At 35.7% G+C, this 20,877-nt stretch overlaps 2 protein-coding genes across 10 annotated transcripts in view; one reads left to right on the top strand and one right to left on the bottom strand.

Moving 5' to 3' along the window:
* The first annotated feature begins 656 nt into the window (after positions 1–656).
* Positions 657–1,931, top strand: GPR151 (G protein-coupled receptor 151). Its single transcript, XM_060094432.1, has one exon. The coding sequence runs from the start codon at positions 657–659 to the stop codon at positions 1,929–1,931; it is 1,275 nt and encodes a 424-aa protein (XP_059950415.1).
* Positions 1,932–5,255: 3,324 nt separating this feature from the next.
* The window catches only part of TCERG1 (transcription elongation regulator 1), a 60,022-nt gene continuing 44,400 nt past the window's right edge, over positions 5,256–20,877 (bottom strand). For 8 of the 9 annotated variants that reach the window (XM_060093584.1, XM_060093585.1, XM_060093586.1 and 5 more), the window contains 8 exons: positions 20,694–20,812; positions 16,554–16,704; positions 12,277–12,441; positions 11,831–12,013; positions 9,697–9,876; positions 8,922–9,005; positions 7,505–7,605; positions 5,256–6,316 (listed from right to left, as the gene is read on the bottom strand). In XM_060093584.1, the coding sequence (XP_059949567.1) occupies positions 6,115–6,316; positions 7,505–7,605; positions 8,922–9,005; positions 9,697–9,876; positions 11,831–12,013; positions 12,277–12,441; positions 16,554–16,704; positions 20,694–20,812 (1,185 nt within the window). In that variant the 3' untranslated portion in view covers positions 5,256–6,114. Of the gene's footprint in view, positions 6,317–6,589; positions 6,684–7,504; positions 7,606–8,921; positions 9,006–9,696; positions 9,877–11,830; positions 12,014–12,276; positions 12,442–16,553; positions 16,705–20,693; positions 20,813–20,877 lie in introns of all 9 variants that reach the window. The other variant, XR_009531484.1, reaches the window with a different exon arrangement.

Genomic DNA, 20,877 nt, shown 5'->3' with positions numbered 1-20,877 from the left:
GAAGTGGTGGTGAGGGTTTGGTAAAAGAAGAGGAAGCTCACCCTGCAGAGGGGAGGGGGAAAGCAGTGTTGGTTCTTCCTTTAAAAGTGTGGTTCCCCCAACCCGCATCATCATCATCCCCTGGGAACTTGTTAGAAATGCAAATTTTAGGGCCCTACTCCAGGCCTGCTGGTTCAAGCCATGCAGGTGATTCGAATACGTGCCTAAGTGTAAAAGACTCGGTTATTCAGATGTGGTGTTTACTGTATTACAGACGGAGGTCTAACTTTAGAAACAGCTAGTTGAAAATAAATGCCTTGACTGGCTCTAGTGACCCCCCAGGAACATAACTCACTTACATGTATGTTCTCCTCATTTATCATTGATGGGTATATTGGGGAGTTTTTTACTCCAAAGAGCTGACAGTCTGATATTAGACTTGCTAATGAGCAGCAGCCATGCTCTCCTGCGGCTTGTCACTCAGTGCAGGCAAGAAATAGCACATGCAGCAGAGACGAGCTTAGCAGTCAAACTTCTTCCACAGTCTGCTCTCAGGAAATAAGCAAGAGGAGGGTCCAGAGGTGTCAGTTGACACTGACGATGACGTATTTACTTCCTACACAAAAGAGCCAAGGCAGAAAGACAAATAGAAGCTAACTTCTGCAAGTAGAAGCTGGATGGAAAGGGGGATGCTGACAGCTGCCTTGGCAGACTCCAACTCCAGCACCATGAACGGGTCCTTTGCTCACCTCCACTTTGCCGGTGGGTACCTGCCCTCTGACTCCAAGGACTGGAGGACCATAGTCCCAGCTCTCTTGGTGGCTGTCTGCCTGGTGGGCTTCGTGGGGAATCTGTGCGTGATTGGCATCCTCCTCCACAGTGCTCGGAAGGGAAAGCCATCCATGATCCACTCCCTGATTCTGAATCTCAGCCTGGCTGATCTCTCTCTCCTGATGTTTTCTGCACCTGTCCGAGCTACAGCATACTCCAAAGGGGTTTGGGATCTAGGCTGGTTTGTCTGCAAGTCCTCTGACTGGTTCATCCACACGTGCATGGCAGCCAAGAGCCTGACCATCGTTGCAGTGGCCAAAGTATGCTTCATGTATGCATGTGACCCAGCCAAGCAAGAAAATATCCACAACTGCACCACCTGGTCAGTGCTGGCAGCCATCTGGGCCGTGGCTAGCCTGCTACCCCTGCCAGAATGGTTCTTTAGCACCACCAGGCATCACGCAGGCGTGGAAATGTGCCTCATGGATGTACCCGCTATGGCCGAAGAGTTCATGTCAATGTTTGGTAAGCTCTACCCTCTCCTGGTATTTTGCCTTCCGTTACTCTTTGCCAGCTTTTATTTCTGGAGAGCTTATGGCCAATGTCAGAAACGAGGAACTAAGACTCAAAATCTTAGAAGCCAGATGCACTCAAAGCAACTCACAGTGATGTTGCTGAGCATTGCCATCACCTCCACTATTCTGTGGCTCCCTGAATGGATAGCGTGGCTGTGGATGTGGCATCTGAAGGCCGGAGGCCCGGCCCCACCGCAAGGTTTTATAGCCCTGTCTCAAGTCCTAATGTTTTCCATCTCTTCAGCAAATCCTCTCATTTTTCTAGTGATGTCAGAGGAGTCCAAGGAAGGCTTAAAAGGCTCATGGAAATGGATAACCAAAAAACATCCAACTGCTTCAGAGTCTCAGGAAACACCCGCTGGTAACTCACAGGTCCTTCCTGACAATGTTCCATCTCCAGAATCCCCATCATCCATACCAGAGAAAGAGAAAACTGGCTCTCCCTCATCCAGCAAAGAGAAAGCTGAGAAGGCAGAGATTCCCATCCTCCCTGATGTAGAGCAGTTTTGGCATGAGAGAGACACAGTCCCTTGTGTACAGGACAATGACCCTATCCCCTGGGAACACGAAGAGACAGGAGATGGTGATAGTTTCAAAGCAAAATAAATTGCGATTACTGTTATTTATTTGTAATGCTGCTTATCAGTATTGTTGACTTTGCCATATGAAACATAATAAAATTACCATTAGGAATTACAAAAAGGCTTCACAGTCTGCATTTCCAAAATGTGCAATTTGGTAAGTAGGACACCGTTTTAGAATAACTATGTTATAACCTGGTTATCCAAAGAATTAACTGTGTTGTTTGAAGATGCTTCTGTCACAAGTGATTAGAAAGGCCAGCTGTTTTGTCACTTGTCCACAATGGCTGTTTTACTGGGTAGTCCTTAGTACCAGCCGTGTACTGGCTGGAGTGGAGCTTATCTGTCAAAGGTTCAATCTCTTTACGTTTAGTTTCTTCCTGAACCTGCTAACTCTAACTTCACCTATCAAACCTTATTGCACATAACCAGAGCTCAAAATCTACTTCTACTTGAGATTTTTAACACATAAATTTTAATGTTATCTTCATTTGCTTAAGAAATGTTCATTTACTTGATGAAAATCCATACAGAATTTCCATGACTGAAGGTTGAAGAATAAGGAACATCACCTTATTCCAATTCTGGGCTAATTTCAAACCATGGTTTTTATTTTGGCTAAGTTTAAGTAAATTCAGACTTTGCCTTATACTAAAATCTGCTTCATTGATCTTTTTAAAGCACCTTTGTGAGTCTTCAGTTTCTAAGTCTGGGGATTTTAGCAGCCTATCATGATATTCTATATTCTGATTTTGAGAAAGAACTTAAAAACCACCCTTAATTCTCCTCCCAATTAACTCCTCTTCCAAAGAGTAGCAGGAGACAATCTTCTACAAGCTGAAATCAATGTTTCTCCCCAAATCTTCTTTCTCTCAAGATAAACTATAAGCTATGTTATTGTTAACCATACCATTATGGTTAATGATGAAGGTATTAATTGGTGAATGTAAGCCTCAAATATAAAGATGGTGATTTTTTTGTTAAATGAGCATTAAACATAGCTCTAACATTGAACATGAACCTTGCCCAACTTTTAAAATACCTCAGGGTTTTTAAGTTACAAAGACTATCAAGAGTAACCCAAGGGGGGTGGGGGGGGGGGAGTGGGGAAAAAGAGAGAGAGGAAGAAAGGGAAGGAGTAAGAGAGAAAGAGAGTTAGCATGGAAAAGAGAAAATTCAGTGGACACAAGACAGAGAATCTGGCTAACAGAAAAAGTGATAAAATTTTGTATTCCAAAATGTATTACCAGTATAATTTGAATAACAAGCAGTAACTGTTCAATTTACAGCATGGTAAAGCATACCCAATAAAACGATGAGGATAACATTTCTTCCCCTATTAAATAAAGACATTTATCCATGATTCTTGGTTACTCTAATGGAATTCTGGGATATTTTCACTGAGTGGTTCTCTCTGAAAAAAAACAAAAACAAAAAAACTGCACTTAGGGCAAGCAGTGGAGAAAATATAAAAATATGCTGTGAATGAAATTTTTTTTAATGTACAGTCTGTGGGGTTTTTGGTTTGTTCTTTATAAATGGTCATGATTTGCTATTTTAACACAGAAGGTAAGGCTTTTTGCCTTGGTTCATAACATATTTCATTTTAAGGCTCACAAGAGCACAGTTAACCCAAGTACCTAAAATACTGTCTTGTTAGACAATAGTTATATAATTGGATTACCTTTAAAACTGGATGAACTATTTGAATTAAATATTTTTATGTTCATTATCTTTAGTAAATGTAGGATGTAAGCTTTCACTGTGTGACATTTTAACTTGTAAACAAATAAAAACAATTATGTTTTACTTCAGATAGTTCTGGAGACTTAAAGCTGTCTTTGTCTTGAATGCTGCTTTCGAAATCATCATTGCACAAGGGGGCTTTACAGGGAGGTCAGACCTTAACACTTGCACAGGTATCAGAGCGCAACAAACCATGTATTTTTAGAGCTTGCTGATAAGCTCCACATCAAAATGAAGATACTGAAACACAATGTAATTACAATGACCCTGTCATTAAGAACCTAATGGGGGGCAGGGGGCAGGGGGATAAATGGGGGGCAGGAGCTTGGGATTAATATACACACACTACTGTATATAAAACAGATGAACAAGGGCCTACTGTATAGCACAGGAAACTATACTATCTTGTAATAACCTATAAGGGAAAAGAACCTGAAAAAGTATATACATATGTATAACTGAATCACTCTGCTGTAACCTGAAACTAACATGACACAGTAAATCAACTATACTTCAATTAAAAAAAAAAAACCTAATATACAAAGTCCTCACTCCCTTTAAGAAATCTGCATAGAAAAGTTTGATTTACACCTTACGTGAAACATTAATCCCAAATACTTTACAGCAAAAGTAGGAAATTAAAATAGGTATCACCAAACCATTTTCTTCACACTTTTCTATGGTGAGAAATGGAACATAGTGAGTAGGCAAATAATATTATGTGGAATTCAGAATAACAAAATAAAGCATTCTAGAAACTTCCACCTTTGTAGGACAGTCCTATTCTATAATAGTTGTGTTCCTTTGGGCACACATTTTGTTTCACTTCTGACAAGCTTCAAAATCACTCAATGGATTTTTAAAAAATCCTGCTAATTACCAATTTTATAGGTTAGACTTTAGTCAGATAACCCACTCCAGGTTTCTACATATAGAACTCACATCATTTCTGTGGCGCTTCATATATTTAAGCTAAGCACTAAGTCACAGAGATGTGACTGTACTTTTGTATGTGTGTGATGCATGTCTGGGTCTGTATGCATACAACATATACAAATACCGTTGTCCCTTTTTTTAGGTTTTGCTGCAATCATAGCAGGTGTGAGGTAACAGGGAAAACAATTTATCCTGTTAACATATATTTTTCTTAAACATTTTGTTTATGTGGTAACTCAAACTAGAAATCTATGAAGAAATGAAATAGAGGGATCTTTTTAAACTGGGGAAGTAAAGCTAGAAAGAGCGATGGGGAATCAAAGGTAAGTTTCACGGTATAATGTGCATGACACATTGAAAGGAGTCCAAAAAGGCATTCATCATCAATATGTTAATATAAAAGACAAAAACAAGAAAACAGACAAAAACCAGCATCTTCTTGCTATGAAGCAATAAGATACTGCTAAGAGACTGAGCACCAAAATGGTTCTTCACAAATTCCTTCCCTTTTATGATGCAGGTAATTTATTATATTCAAGCCTTTTAAAATGATGCAATATTCAAAATTTAAACTTTCTTTGTGCCAAATTAAGAACAGGCTTAAAAGAAGTATTTATAAATTATATAACAATAATCATATACAATCCACGTATATAAAAAGGGTTGGTTTATTGTAGTTCAAATACATAAACTGAACATTCAAACATCTTAAAATTAAACTTTAGAAACAAAAATTTAACATTCAAATAGGAGTACAGTTTACAGGGAACACCCAAGAAAGGTAATTTGTTGTCTAATCCAGAATATTGATAAAGATCACTTAATGGTGAATAAAATGTTTTTAACCAGCAGTCCTAGTCTGGTCAACATGTTAGTTACGACCGTGGTTCCATACCTGAGAAGAAATTACTAAATAAATCTTCTCTTAGGCTAAACAACAAGACTTGGCCTATAATTCAAAGGGGATAATCAAAGCACATAAGTGAACAAATAAAACTAAAGTGTTCTTTAGAGACAAAGGTAAAAGTATGTCCATTATAATAATCTTAGCCTCTGGAAGATAAGAATTCAATTTTCAGTGTTTTGTCTTTTACCCGCTTTAAAAAACAAAATCAAAACAAAACAAACCCCAACTTAGGTTTTTCTGGAGTCTGTGGTATCTGCATCTTGCAAGTTCAAACCACAAATGCTCTTACGTCTTGCATGTATTGTAACACTGCTAGAAAGAACGTCACCAAAAGTCACTGACTTCCACACCTCATAAAAGGATAATTTTTTAGCTTCAAGATTTTAGATTTACTAGAGACAGCCTATATTTGAGTATGCAAGTCAGTCATGCCACACAAAGAAAAGCATAAATATTTCCAAAGTGTTCTCTGTTCAGAAACTGTTCACGGATGCTTCTCCTTCTGTTCATCAGATGGTTTTGCAATAGTTTGACTAATGCACATACATGTAAAAACCTGAAAATTGGCTCATGCAAGCGTTTTGAATTAACAGACACCCCTGTGGAAGAGTATTCAGAATTATTTTGTTGATCGTCTTGTGGGCTCTGATGCTGTGGGAGGTGGGGGTGGACCCCGGCGATCCAGGTCATCCACATATGCCACAATCAGTTTGCGCCTCTCCTCTGGCACACAGTCTAGTACTAGATACCGTTTGTCATTCTGCAAAATTTTTTCTACATCTTTCAGGTGCTGATCAGATTCCTGGATTAGCTTTTTGGATCTGAAATAAGAAAAGAAGTCCAAGAATTACTGACTGCTGTTCATAGGTCTTTCAGAAATGAGCTGGAAATGTCCATCTAGTTCCTAATTGTGTTTCCATTTTTTTTTTTTTTTTTTAAGAAAAATTCACTGCAGTGGTCACCTTTGTAAGTCGCCTCAGCAAAGACTCCAAGGAGTGAAAGGGCCTCAGAAGCTGAATTACCCTCCCACCCCTACTGGTGGTCCCTCCAGATCAGGGCTGAGGGTGGGTGGGTAAATCTTGCCCGTGCTGTACCTGTTCTGTGGATGAACAGAGGACTTCAGTCTGCGGGGCTGCCAATCCCAGCATCTTTCACAAGCTTTCACTTTCACATCTTTCACTAAATTAACTATAAAAATGTAGAAAGAAGTCTTACTTCACATCTAATTTAAAAGCCCAAGCTGATGCAAAACATTAAGGATCCTGACCAAAAAATCCAATCACAAAATACCTAAAAACCACACCCTCAGCACTATCTATCCTCCCGTGCACATACCCTTCATTAAGATGTTTCAAATTTTTCTCTTAAAAGAAGAAAAGCTGGAGCATGAAACAAAAATGGTTTCCTGCATACTGATTGCTAAGCAATGTAAAATTGTTCTCCCGATGACAACTTGCTGGGGGTGGGGAACTACTGGGTATGTTACAGAGAAAATTTGTTTTAAAGCTCTGATTTTGTAATTTAAAATTTTAATTTAAAAGTATCCAGCAAACTGCTTTCCTCTGAGGAAAAAAATGTTTTTACTGAGCTCATATAAGATGATTTCAAGCTTTAGAATGAACACTGAATAGTCTTCAGAGGAAGCAAAGATAATTGATAGTGAAAGATTTTTTTTTTTAGTCTCTTCATGAAATACAATTCTTATATATTTGGAAATACTTCTAAAAAAGCAGTGAAGTGAAAACAAAAGTATGTTTAAAAACTGGATGGGTGGGTAACACAAAATAAGAATTAACATCTGGGCCCTTTCTTTGAAAAAAAAGAGAAAAAGAAAGAAAAAAGGTAAGGGTAGATATGGGCTGTATTCAATCTTTGATAAAGTTGCCTTCTTCTTATTCCTAAAAATTAATAATGTCAACATGTGTGTGAATGCAAAGTATGCTTTGGCCATCAGAGTAAGGACTAGTAAAGACAATGACTGCTGATATGAAACATTTCATTGCACACACCTATATGTTATAAATTTGGTCTCTTTCAAAAGCGTCCTGAAGTCAGCTTTGGCTGTGATGTATTTGTCTCTGATGTATTCTTCAAACTCTCTTTGTTTTTTCTGCAAAAAGACAGTAAGATTAGGGGGGAAAATTCTACTAATTGCAAAATTAGTATCAATTATTTATTAAACAAGCAACCTGTAAGTCACGACATAAAATAATTCAAAAGAAAAAGGCAATAAGGTACATTTTATCCATGTAACATTCATTAAAAAGGAAAATCTGCAGTGTACATTTTTAAGGGAAAAAGCAAGAATGACAAACCATGTATTAGTAGTAGCTAAAACTTCAGGGCTTGCTATGTGCTACACTGTGCTGAGGGTTTTATAAGATATCTCCTTTACCCTTCATAACAACCTCAAGGGGTACACACTCATAAAAATAAGGAAATTAAGGGTTAAATGTGCATTCCTACAGACTGTATTTATATCTTTAAGCACAAAAATAATGTGGCATAGTTTATAAGATAATGCTCAGAACTTTAAAGTTCAACTGAGCGTTTAGCTCAGTAACAGAGCTTGGTAAGGGAATAGCAAAGATAAGTATAAACTCTGAGCTTTAAAAAAAAAAAAAAAAAAAAGACCTTATTATCAATTCTAAAAATCAGAAAAGTTAGAGACTGAGACTGGATCTCTCAGCTATCCGTCTACCACTCTTTTCCAACCACGTATATTTTGCGGTCGACACATCTAAAATTCCACCTAATGGAGTAGGAGGGGGAAGACTATTAGATCATGGGCTTTTTGGACTCTAGACCTAGAGAAACCAACCAGGACAGAATGATGGGAAGAAGGAACATATGAAGGCTGAGGGACAAAATGGACTGGAATAAGCTACACTTTCTTTGACATCATTCACTATTTCAGACCCTTGGTGAGTTCTTCTCCTACACAGGAGCCAAAGTGCACCAGAAGAGAGCTCAGCTTCTACAAACCTCACACATCTGAGGTTCCCCTACTCCAAAGTTTCTGGAGCATACAAGAACTAGAGATCATGTTATGTTTTTCTGCTAGCGTGGCTGTAAGAGTCAAGCACTTTGATAGCCTGGTACCAATTGCCAGGCTGAATAATATCTACCTAGTGGGACCTGACTACACAATAAATAAAAACTATAGCTTCATTAGTCTCTTAGAAGATCCCAAAACACAGGTTTAACCCCAAGGATTAAATTTTTAAAGTTCCTCTTGTGCTATCTTGTTAATATACTGTATAAGAAAGAAAATATAAACTTGAAATTCAGATTTATGTCTCATACACTTAAAAGTTATTCACTTAAAACCATAAACTTCATTTCAGTCAAGATACTAGTGCTGCTGATTAAGCACCCAATTAATATTTATAAACTGAAAGTAAATCTCAGACAAAATTTTCTTACCCTGTCACTGGAGGAGAACTTAATGCACCGAGGATCTTCCTTAATGATTTTTTTTACTTCTTTCCACGTGGATGTTAAGGTAATCTTTGAAAGAAAAGTGAATAAAAAACATAAATAGAACTCACACTTATTGAGGGGATCAAACTGCAGCACATATAGTACATAATATTACACTGACCTGCAATCTCTTGTAATGCCCAGGCATAACTGGACTAAGTTAGGGACAGGGAAGCAGCTTTAATGCAATTTCTTTTTGTTGGCTTGCCAAAAGAGTTATGTTCATGGCCATACTTTCAAGGTGACCTAAGACAATCACCTGCAAACCCTGTATCTCCATGGGCAACATCGTAACTTCTGAAGAAACCATCACCAAAGAGAGATCAGATAAATAGGAGCAAAACCTGAACAGAGGGTACAAACTGCCAAACAAGAGGGCCACGGTACCAAATTGAAAATGGAGCAAAAGAAGGAATCTATTAACTCTATCATCAGGAAGCATCAATGATCACACACAGCTAAGGACATATGGAATTACTAAGGGAGCAGATACGAACCTAATAACTGCAAAAGGAAGTAACTTCTAAACAATGGAAGTACCATCAACATATTACTTAAGTAAACGAACAAAAAAATCAGAGAAGAAAGTGTCATAAAACCCATGAACTCCAGTAATGGGTCTAAAGAGAATGACATTAAAAGTCATATCAATGTTTTACTTTGGGAATTATTAACAAAGATTCATCTAGATTAAAGTAGAAAAGTAAGAGCCGCTTACTGCAGAAGTTTCATCCAAAAGTTGCCTAAAGTGCTCCCTCTTCTTTTTGGTAAGTGCTTCAATGTGTTCATTAAAAAGCTTCTCTTTCTCCTCTCTTTCCAACAAGGATCCAGATTCCCAGCGGTGATCTTTCCGAAGAGTCCTCCGAGTATCAGACCAGGACACATCTGAAGAACGTACCTAAAAACAGAGAATGGTATCTATCACCAAACAGACTTACCTTTTCATTATTTCATCAATAAAAGACTCATTTATTTGGTTTAGGAACAATACACTTAATAAAAGAAGTTTCTGATGACTCCATCTTAGTCAAGCAGTCACTGAAAATCTACTTCTTTAAGCCAGAAATCTCACCTCCCAGAGCTCACCTAAGTTATGTAGTATGGGTTTAGAGGTGGCAAGGATGAAGAGAAGCTATCTCCCATCAACCATGGTCCCTAAGAACTTTAAGTACCTAGGTACTCTACTGAACATCTTACCAACTTCTGGTAGTAGTAGAAATGGATATAAATAAAAGAGGAAATATACCATCTCACAGCACAAGCAGCTCACCAGATAAAAAATTTTTTTCTTGAGCTCAATTTGGGACTTAACTACATATTGGAAGTGACACTTTCACACACAAGCAGGAATTAACTTCATTAACAAGATAACAGGTCTGGCTGGTTCAGCAACCAGCAGAAAGGTATGCTGCATGGATGGTAATGGCATTACAAGTTAAGTCACAATGCTGCCAATGCTACGAAATATGGGATGCTGAAAAGACAGAAAAGTAAGAAAGAAGAAAAATATAGAAACATTTATTTAACCAACATTTATCAAGCACCTAAGAACATGTCAGGTGAACACTGAACTTGGCACTGGGAATACTAAATAAATAACACAGTTATGTCTTCCTTCAAAGGGCTTACTTTTTGTAGGGAAGATAGGCATATAAGCAAAGAACTGCACTAACATGTAATAAGTGCTGCAAAGGTATATGCTGAGCACAAGTTTGGTAAATGGCAACAGTGAGATCAAATCTGCCCAGATGGGTCAGGATCAGCCTTACAGAGAGTGTGCTCCTCAAGAATGACAAAGTTTGCCACTGTGGTGGGAAATTTAAAAGCATTATAGGTGAAGGGATTGGCATGTGTAATGGTAGCATTCATTAAACTAAGTATGGTTCATTAAAGATAAGTTCAGCAAAGCTACAGCTTAGGGGGCAAGAGAGGAAACCAAAGAGGATAAGGTAATATGAAGGTAGGGAGTCAAGGAATGAACAGTTTTTTATATTATGCTAAGGAGACTGAATTTGAAATGTAGCTAACTTCCAGAAGTAGGGAGGACCTTTACCTTCTTCAAGTAACAGGGAGAGTGACAAAAGCATCAGATTTGCTTTTTACAAAGACTTCTGTGATTGCAATACAGAGGATGAATTTGGGGGAAGCAGAGGCAGAGAGAGAAAACAAGAAACTGTAATCGTCCAGAGAACGGAAAAAAGTCACTGAAAACAGATCAGCAGAAGCAAGGGAAGAAATCAGAAGAAGCAACAGGAGTGATGAGAAGAGCCTTGTTGAAAGAAAGAAAAGAAACAGTAGGAGAGACAGTGACAAAGAGAAGAGGAAAAAACAAACAGAACAGCAGAGTGGTCTGGGGGCATTCGGTGTAGGGAAAAAAAACCCTACCTACCTCAACAACCCTGGATAATACAGGAGGATTTTCAAAAAAAATCCCAGGGGTCAGGACACCTCCAGTCCTTCATTCCATACCGTCTACATGTACAATAACTGATCATCACAATGATGACCCAAATCATCAAAAGATGAACTTATGTTCAGCACACTTTATTACTATGACATGCAAGTGTGTGATGATTTAAGATGACTTCATCAAGGGTAATTTTTTAAAAAGCTTTGAGACTAAAAGATCATGAATTTTTATACAAAACATCAAACCTCTGAAAATTTTAAATAACTAGGGTTTTCCTATTCTAATGATGTTAATACCAAGTACTCAATTTTAAAATACTTTATAGGTAACTTACGAAATTATATCTGAGTCAATTTAAAGAATATTAAAATGTCCACTAATGAGGTAATGTAATAGATTTCTAATATCCAGTACTCCAGAGAAAAAAGCAAAAGAGTAATACCATATCAGACAGAAGAGCCTTGAAATTCTGGATAGCTTCTTCTCGTTTGTGCTGTTCTCTCTCTCGATCTATTTCTTTTGTTTGTTCTGAACGAGCCTTCTGCACCTCTCTTTCTCGTTCTCGAAGGCTTGCCTCAATGCGGGCTTGCCTTTCAAGCTCCTTTTCTTTTTCTGAGTCTAAATTCTGTAAAAGTGAAATTACATTAACCTTCTTACTAACTCCATCAAAATATGGCTCCACAGAATAACTAGTTTGCCAAATACAAAATTTCAAACCTAGTTTTTAACCAATATACCTAAACACTCATTTCAAAGTCAACTACTAGAGAGTCTATTAGGAATACCAACAAGAAAAATTCTAAACCCAAAACAGTAGCAAATGCCTTTATACTGCAATTAAGAATTTTACTATTCCATGGTTACTATATGAATAAACACAATGCTTACCTTGGCTATTTTTTCAATGTACTGTTTGAAAAGGTCTTCTCTCATTGATGAACTATCCACTGCTTTGTAACGTGGATCACTTTCTACTTTGTCTTTTACTTTGCTCCATCGAGACTGACTGTCCAAGTGATGATTAGATAATAGTTCAAAGAAATCTGATTTTATCTGTATTTCAAAACAGGTGTGAGGTGGGAAGAAAACAATATGCCATAAGAAATTCCTCATATATAAATGTTTGCAACTAGAAAAAAAGTTCACTTACCTTAAAGATGAGAATAACTTTTTTAATGCAGTTAGAGCAGAATTTTAGTAAAAAAGAAAATCAGAATCGCTCTTTTACGAGAAATATAAAAATCAATACACATATAGGCTCTCATTTAAAATCTACCAAATTCAAAATAAATCATATTCTTCAATGAAATTATTCAAATATAGAAACAACTTTTTTAGGTTGTTTATAACTTTTGATCTCAGAACTGCCATGTTTTTATGAAGAATATGAATTTGCCATTAGATTCAGGCTTATGAACTAATGGCAAAAATACTTTAACATCAAGATAGCAAGAATATTTTAAAAAGCAGATGAATAAAACTGTTTGTTAAAACTAATAGGGGAATTTAGAAACAGTTGAGCACAAAGAGCAAGTCTTATTCATTACAAATCTGAAACTATACTGTCAAATGTGTAAAAACAAACAAAAATAGAGTAAACTTTTATATTTTGGTTTTAAAAAAGAGCAATGTTTTTACCTTTATATGAAAGAAATTTATAGAATTTCTATGGTCATAATTAGTCATTTCTAAAAAAAAACACTACATTCAGATTTCCTGTGCTCTTTAGCCATTAAACATGTATGCCTTCACCAGAATATAAGTGCCAATGAAATTAACGTTCTTAACAAATCAAGTACCAAGTTAGTAACATTATACTAAAGGTATTAAATAATATTAACCTTTTAGTGTCAACGTATACAATACTTAGAACATCTCTTCCAAATTGTTAAAACTGGAAAAATTTGTTAGAATTGTTAAAAATTTTACCTTTTTAATAAGAGAAGAAAAAAATAAACAAGGCATTTGTTTTTATGCACTTTGAGGACCTCTTCTGAAATTCAGTCTCATTTAAATTATTATGTACTGCTACCAGAGAAGACATCCGAGGTAGCTAAAGTCATTTCAACAGAGGATTCTGACCAGGTCAAGAACCTCTCCTCCCCGTAGGAATTAAACATGCTGCCTTCCTACCTGACCAAGGGAATGAGAAATTAGAAATGGAATCAGAATTTTTGTGTAGGCACAAAATAAATGAATCATTCCTTCTGCCTATTCCAACCCTCTCACTTCTCGCTGTAACCTCACTTCTCCTACTAGAGGATTAAAAGGGAGGTAGATGTCCTTTCTAGAAAACACTTGTAAGGTTATAAAAAACAGAGCTTCTGCATTAGAGAACTTTTTAAAAGATGAGCTATTCAGCTGTGGATTTCTCCACTCACCTAACTTGGCTCTTGACTGTTAGGATTAATGAGAAATAACTCATAAGGCCAATATTTCTAGATGGCAATAAAGAAACTACTTGAGGTAGCGATGTAACATAACTTTTCTGTTCATCTGTTTAACTTTGTATCTGATACAAGGAACACCAAATTTCCAGATGCATGGGAGAGCTAGAAGGCAAAATTTACGTTAAATAAAACATGTAAGCTGCATCAAATAGGAATCTTTCTAAGCCATAAGAATTTACATTAACTTAAAAATGTTTCAAACATTAGACATGAAGCCTATAAAGAATTATCATATAGTTTAAAAAACATATGATGTATAAACAAAGTGAACTTTAAATAAAATTTAACTTCTTTCACTGTGGATATTACCATGACAGGCTACAAATGGCTTACTGAAGCTGCTTTTTATATGAGAAGAATTATTTAACAACTGCATAAATGTCAATTTCCATTAGCAACAATTCAAGGTCCTACTGTCCCTATTTTCTTCTCTCCAAAAATGGAAGTACCTTACCAACTAAGCTGTTTAGTTAAAAAGGGAGAAATGTACTGAAACAAAAACTGCTCAGCAGCTAATTCAAAACAGAGGGAAGAGAGAAAAATGCCAACTTCATAAGAGGATTAACTCCATTATATGCAACTTCAAATCTGTTGTTCCAAAAAATAAATTATTTGAAACACAATTTAATAAAAATTGGTTGTAATAATAATAATAAATTATAATAAAATAAACAAAAACTAGAGGGTAGCTACTTTGGTAAACAAAACGGTCCAGTAAAACAGCTTTGGGAGCATTTTTTATAAAACTACCAGTGAAAAGCTACATGAAAATGATGATTGCACCCTGTAGCTTGAAAATGCCTACTAAAGAGAAAAAAGGATTTCACCAAAAGTCAATGCCCTTCACAGGTTTTTGACTCAGCAAGTAATTACCTTTAAATTTTTACTGTTCAGCTATTGATTCAATTGTCTAAATGTTACAAAGACCAGTTAGGAATCTTAAGAACCAAGAAACTCCAGTATACCAGTTTACTGTTCAATTACACATAGCTAAAATGCCATTTTTAAAAAACGTACTGCCAATATACTTCACAAGAATAAATACACAGTGAAAGTCATGAAGTGATAAAACTTCATTAACCAGATACTTCTCAAAATGTGAGTATAAAAAGTACATTTAAACCTTTATAAAGATTTCTGCTTTCATAACCTAGTTAGTAATTGATTTTGCATTCTTTAAATTGGCTGAGAAAGTTTTACTTCGGTAATTTCCTTTTTTTTCAATGTAATAGTACAAAGATAAACCTTTAATTTAGAGAATTCAAATTTTACAATCAAAAGAAAGTAAAGCTGAATATATTAAGTTCATTTAGATGTAATGTCTATTTAATTTCTTATTTTAATTAACACATCCTGGGCACAACTCTCATTACTTCATAAGGAAAAAGACTAAAAAAAAAATGTAATGTACTGGAACTGTGGGAGGCTAAAGTGACTACACAGAGAGATATCAATTCTTTCCTCACTAGAGAATCCCATAATACTTTGCATAGCAGTGATTGACAGCTGTCAGACCAAACTGATTGACAGGCCACACAGCACAAAACTGTCAAGTCTATCCACTTGTTATAAAACAGAATACATAAAATAATTACCAAAAAAGTGTTTAGAAAAAGAACATTAGTTACAAATGCAAAGAGAAAAACATTCAATTTGTTTAAAAGCAATCATACGGTATCAAACATTTATTTACTTAGTTTTCTTTTAAAAAAATAGGTTCTTACTAAAAGTCAAAAGTAGCAAACAATTCATTGACATGATTCTAATTCAACAGTCAAAATGTTTATGCAGAACTTAACCTTGCACATTTCCTCTGAGAAGCATAATCATTTACCAAAGACAGTCAACAGTGAAATAATTCTGGAAAAATCTACCTTGAAGCCTAATAAATCAGATAATCAGGAAATTTCAGTTATTTCTGACAAAAGTTATTTCACCTAATGCTGTTGCTCTTTTCAATGAAAGAGGCTTCCTCCCAATAAGAGTGGCGTTCCTTCCATAACAACATTTCTTAATAGAATGTGTAATATTTTAACTTTCTAGGATAAGAGGCAATTTAAAATGTCAGCAATGATAAAGCTTCAGAGGCCCCTCTTCTCTATTCACAAAGCGCACAGGGTCACTAAGGAGAGCGGCTGCATGTTCTGATGGTTTACGCACCACTGGTGCCGCCTCCCTACCAGTCCGCCTCCTCAGGGGTGAGCTCCTCTCCACCCCTGACACCACTGTCAAATGACATTTGGAATTCATTAATCGTTAATAGCTGACCTTTAATTCCGATAAGCAATAATTCATATGTAAGCTATGTTTACTAGGAGATTAGAAAGTCACTAAAATGCTATCTTTTAGAGGGCAAAAAATATAAAGAAGCTTTTTGAAAAACTTAAATGTTACTACTTATAAAGAACCTTGCAATCTTAGCAGGCAGGCACCAGTGAATAGATAGGCCTAATAACCAGTTCTGGGTTTACTGGGCATCCTAGTATTAATAAAATTTAAAGAAAATCTATGCAGCTTAGCGACACTACTAAACTGTATGCATTATGGAAGTAAAGTGATAATATAAACAACTGTAAAAGTTAACTTAAAAAGCTAAACGATAAATGTGGGTCCTGTTATTTATGCCCATGAATGAGACTAGAAATGCAGCACCAGTTCAGTCCCTTCCCATTCACACTCCCATCAATCACACCACTGGAACTAAAACCTTCTTACCTTCTCACCTCTGGTCTTCGAATCTTCTTTCTCTTTCTTCCTTGCAGCTGCCACAAATTCATTAAACAAGGCTTCTCGATCTTTCATCTTTTCAATTGCTTTGAATCTTGAATCTTTAGCATGCTTGGCTGCAAATTCACTAAAAGTAGCTCTGTAACAAAATGGCAAGTGTGCTAACTTTGGTAGAGCTATTTCTACTTGTAGAAAGGTACAGCAGACGATACCATCTTCCCAGTAAGAATATGTGCCAACAAGACAATGAGTCCCAACATCTGCCTACAGGAAGGAGTGAAAGGGCTAAAGAGTGAAAATGTGGTGAGAGATCTGTACACTATCAGCATGATGTTAAGGGGACAGACATCTGACAGCAAAGAATTTGTGTGCTTCAAGAGACTTAAAGAGTCTATTTCCACCCTAAAATGAGGCTGAATTCTTGCTTCCAGCCATGATGGAGTAACTCTTATTGAATTAGCTCTCCTTCCATAAGCAACTATAAATCCGGACAAAATATATGAGGCAATTGATTTCAAGCAGTGGACAACAGGTAGAGTAAGACTGAGGTAAGAAGCCCCTTGGCACTGTCCATCAGGACAATTTCCCAAAATGCAAAGAGGTAGAGTCCAAGCAGAGTACAGTGGTCCCGATGAGCTAGAAGCAGCAGAGATCAGAGTTTCGGTGCTAAAGTGGCAGAGGAATAAGCTATAGAAAGAGGGTACTACCCCAGAAGAATACCATTTCGAAATCCCTCATGAATAAGTAGATAAACAAATCCAAGCTATAAAACAGCAGAAAGACCACTCCTGGTACCAAACTGCTACATGCTTAAGAGCAAAAAAGAGATACCAGACACTGAGTAGTGCTGGAAAAAGAACAATATTAAGACAACAAAGCCCACAAAAGATCCACAAGGGAGACAAAGTCGGAAGTTTGACAAAAACACCTTCCACTTTCTGAGATCCATACTAACAAAGCATAAAATCAAACCTAAAATTAAAGTGACTGGCCTGTAATTGGCCTGCTAAAATAAGAATACACACTCTTGAGAGAAAGATAACAGATTCGAGTCTTTACCTATTATCCACAATTTCCAATATTCAATTAAAAATCACTAAACATACAAAGAAACATGGGATCCATACGAAAAAAAATTTTTAAGCCAGTAGAAATTATCCCAGGATGCCCAGATGTTGTTTTAGATATAGACAAATCCTTTAAAACTATTACAATTATATTGGAAGAATTAAAAAATATGTTCAAAGAATTTAAAACATGATTTTAATGGATGAACAATTAGGGAGTTCCAGCAGAGATATGGAAAATTAAGGTCTATGAGGGCTAATGAATCTAAGTATTAAAAATTTCTTCATGAATAAAAGGCATTTATAATGCTTTCATATATTTGAATATATTTCACCTTACATAGTAAGAATTCACACTTATAATAAACATTCCCATATTTAGCACGTTTTTAGAGGTGAAAAATAAAGCTTACTTTCCCCTATAAAACTACTTATCTCAATTCAAAAATAAAACACCTCCTCTTAGGTATTAACACAAAGATTAAATTACTACTTTAATTATCAAGAAAAAAACGGCTGGTTAACTTTAGAATTTAGAGTTTAAAACATCAACTGAAGAATAGGTGTACTACTCACTGCTAACATTTGCTATTTTTAAGCTTTGCTAACCAAAGCCAGATTCTAACAATCTTTTTATATGCAACTGGTATTACTCAAAATATCTAACTTCATTAATTCAACATTTTTAACAAAAGGATACATTGCAAAACTGGGTATGTAACCATACATATACATACATTGGATATGTAACCATAATAAAATTATATGGTAAAATAAAAATGAATACCCCAGAAAAGGGATAATATGTAGTCCATTAAATCTATTTTCTTTTCATGATAAATTAAGTATACCTTGCTTTATAATTTTAAGACCAAAAAAAAACACAATTACTACTATGATTAAACTTTTTAAAATGTAAAATCAATGCATAAAAGTGAGAATTCAATTATTTTATATTTATTTTAGAATAGGTTAAAAAATATGTAAAATATATCTATATTTTACCAGAAGAGAGACTATAATGAAGTTTAAGCATTAGATTCCCGTAGAGATGTTTTCATATGACTCATCTTTTAACTCCAAAAATGCTATTTTATAACAGAAAAAGTAGAGAATCCTTTGCAGGAAAAAAGTGAGGTGGATAGTTGGTTGGTGGTAGGGGATGGGAAAGAGTATAGTGACTCGGAGTTGACCATAGGAGGTATACCTGAAATCTCCATTAAAAAAGAAAAAAGACATAGAAGAAACAGGCACTAAAGTTAGGTAATTCTCCCCAGCCATTCTTTCCCTTGGAATAAACTCCAGTGCTTTATATCTATGAACTGTACTGAAGAACTTTGTGCTAGTGGTCTTTTCCCAATTCAAAGTAGGTCTATGGACAGTATTTTCTCAACTTTAAGTTTTTCCTCTGTTTTCTACTACTTACTAAAATCGGTCCTAATCTCTATGCTAGTATTAAAATGCATCAATTTAGCAATACAGCACAATGCCCCAAGTGCTAAGACTCCCAGTTATGTGCCTGATGGTTTTACTTTCTGAAGTAACCTGCATAGTAAAGCTCACTTCAACAATTCTATCTGCCCCAAAAGAGTATCAGTAGGGTACTGTGATACAGCAAGATTTAATTTGTCAAATCCACAAAAGAGAAATCTCATTGGAGTCTCAATTATTCCCAGACCCATAAAGGGTTTTTATAGATATATTTTGCTGAATCATTTGAAAATAACCTGTAGACATCATGAGACTCCATCTATAAACATTTCAGCATACATCTCCTGAGACTAAATCCTTTTTCTTCCATAGCCACAATATCCAAGAAAATTACTGATCTCTAATATTATATAATACCAATTCATGTTCCAATTTCCTCAACTGCCTTCCAAAACGTCTTTTATAACCCAGTCGCAATTACATTGACCCATGTACTTACCCTTTTGATTAAGAAAAAGCCCAAGACCCCCTGGGAAGTCTGAAACTCTGTTAACCTCGGAAGAATATTACATTCTTTATGGTCACAAATACTCAGCTTGCTTTTATGAAATCTGTATTAATAACGCCGTTAAGTTTCTCTTCATTTTTCAAATATACACTTTTGAAAACGTGTACCAAATACACTTTTCCAAACAACAATACTCTTCCCTGTCTCCACTGACAAAAATAACTGTTTAAACAAGATAAACTTTTATAAAAAGTGCCATTTAACCCAGAGACTCCATGATTCTACCCCATAGTTTTAGAGATTTTCCATGTTCTGGTATATTCAAAGCAACTTAGTATCTCTACAAGAAAGTGATTCTCCCTGTCTTGACTATTCTGTGTAATACTGGAACCTAGTTGAAATCCCACATTCACTCAGGGAAGTTACCTAATTTGCATATATCTTACTTTCCTTATCTGTAAAATAGGTAGGATATGAGCACCTAAATCACATTGGTTGTTTTGAAGACTGAATGTGATAATATACATACACATATGCATGTACTTTAACTGCATATATGTGTAAGTTCATACATCTAAAATATCCAATAACTGATGCTATTGTTATTATAATGCTAAGCACATAAGTTTAAAATGTCTCCTTTTCTTTAGCCCTTTACATATATTCAATATATATTAACAATTAAATGAAAGTGTCAGACAAGACAATAATCTAGACACTTAGAAGTTTTTGAAATGAAAGGTCCTTCACCACTTCAATTTAATCAAAATAATGTTCCCACTCTGCAATTCATTATGTGTAAAACTTTAAGAAGACAGGGACAGATTTTTAATCATTTACCAGTTTCCAGAGAAGGAAACTTATTCTCAGAGGGAAGCTTTTAAAACAAAGGTATCCTTTCTTGAAAACCAATGCCTCACAGAGCACCAGGGATTCCCTCCAAAGAACGAAGATTCTTAGAAAGGCAGAAACCAATAATGAAACAAGAAGTTTTTCATGTCCAGAAGTCCAAAAGATATGTGTGTGTCTCTGTGTGTGTGTGTGTATACACACATATATATTCAACTGATCTAGGAGAAAATATATATATACTTTGATATTTGATAGTAATAAACCATATACCTTGGATTAAATTTTGCTTCTTCCATCATTTTTTTGAAATCTTCCTTGGCTTGCATTATTTTGTTTTTCTTTTCCCTGCGTTCTTCCTCTGCCCTGGTCTTTACATACTGATCAAATACCTATTACAAAAATAAACCAATTTGACAAGTTAGTCTTTCATATAGGTAATCTAAATACCAAAGTG

This window comes from Mesoplodon densirostris, chromosome 3 (genome assembly GCF_025265405.1).
Source record: "Mesoplodon densirostris isolate mMesDen1 chromosome 3, mMesDen1 primary haplotype, whole genome shotgun sequence".
NCBI classification, from domain to species: domain Eukaryota; kingdom Metazoa; phylum Chordata; class Mammalia; order Artiodactyla; family Ziphiidae; genus Mesoplodon; species Mesoplodon densirostris.
Note: the sequence above shows the minus strand (reverse complement) of the source record. Positions and strands in the feature narration are given on the sequence as shown.

What these genes read in the sequence shown, in the direction of transcription:
- GPR151 (XM_060094432.1), top strand. Translation starts at nt 657, where the DNA reads ATGGAAAGGGGGATGCTGACAGCTGCCTTGGCAGACTCCAACTCCAGC.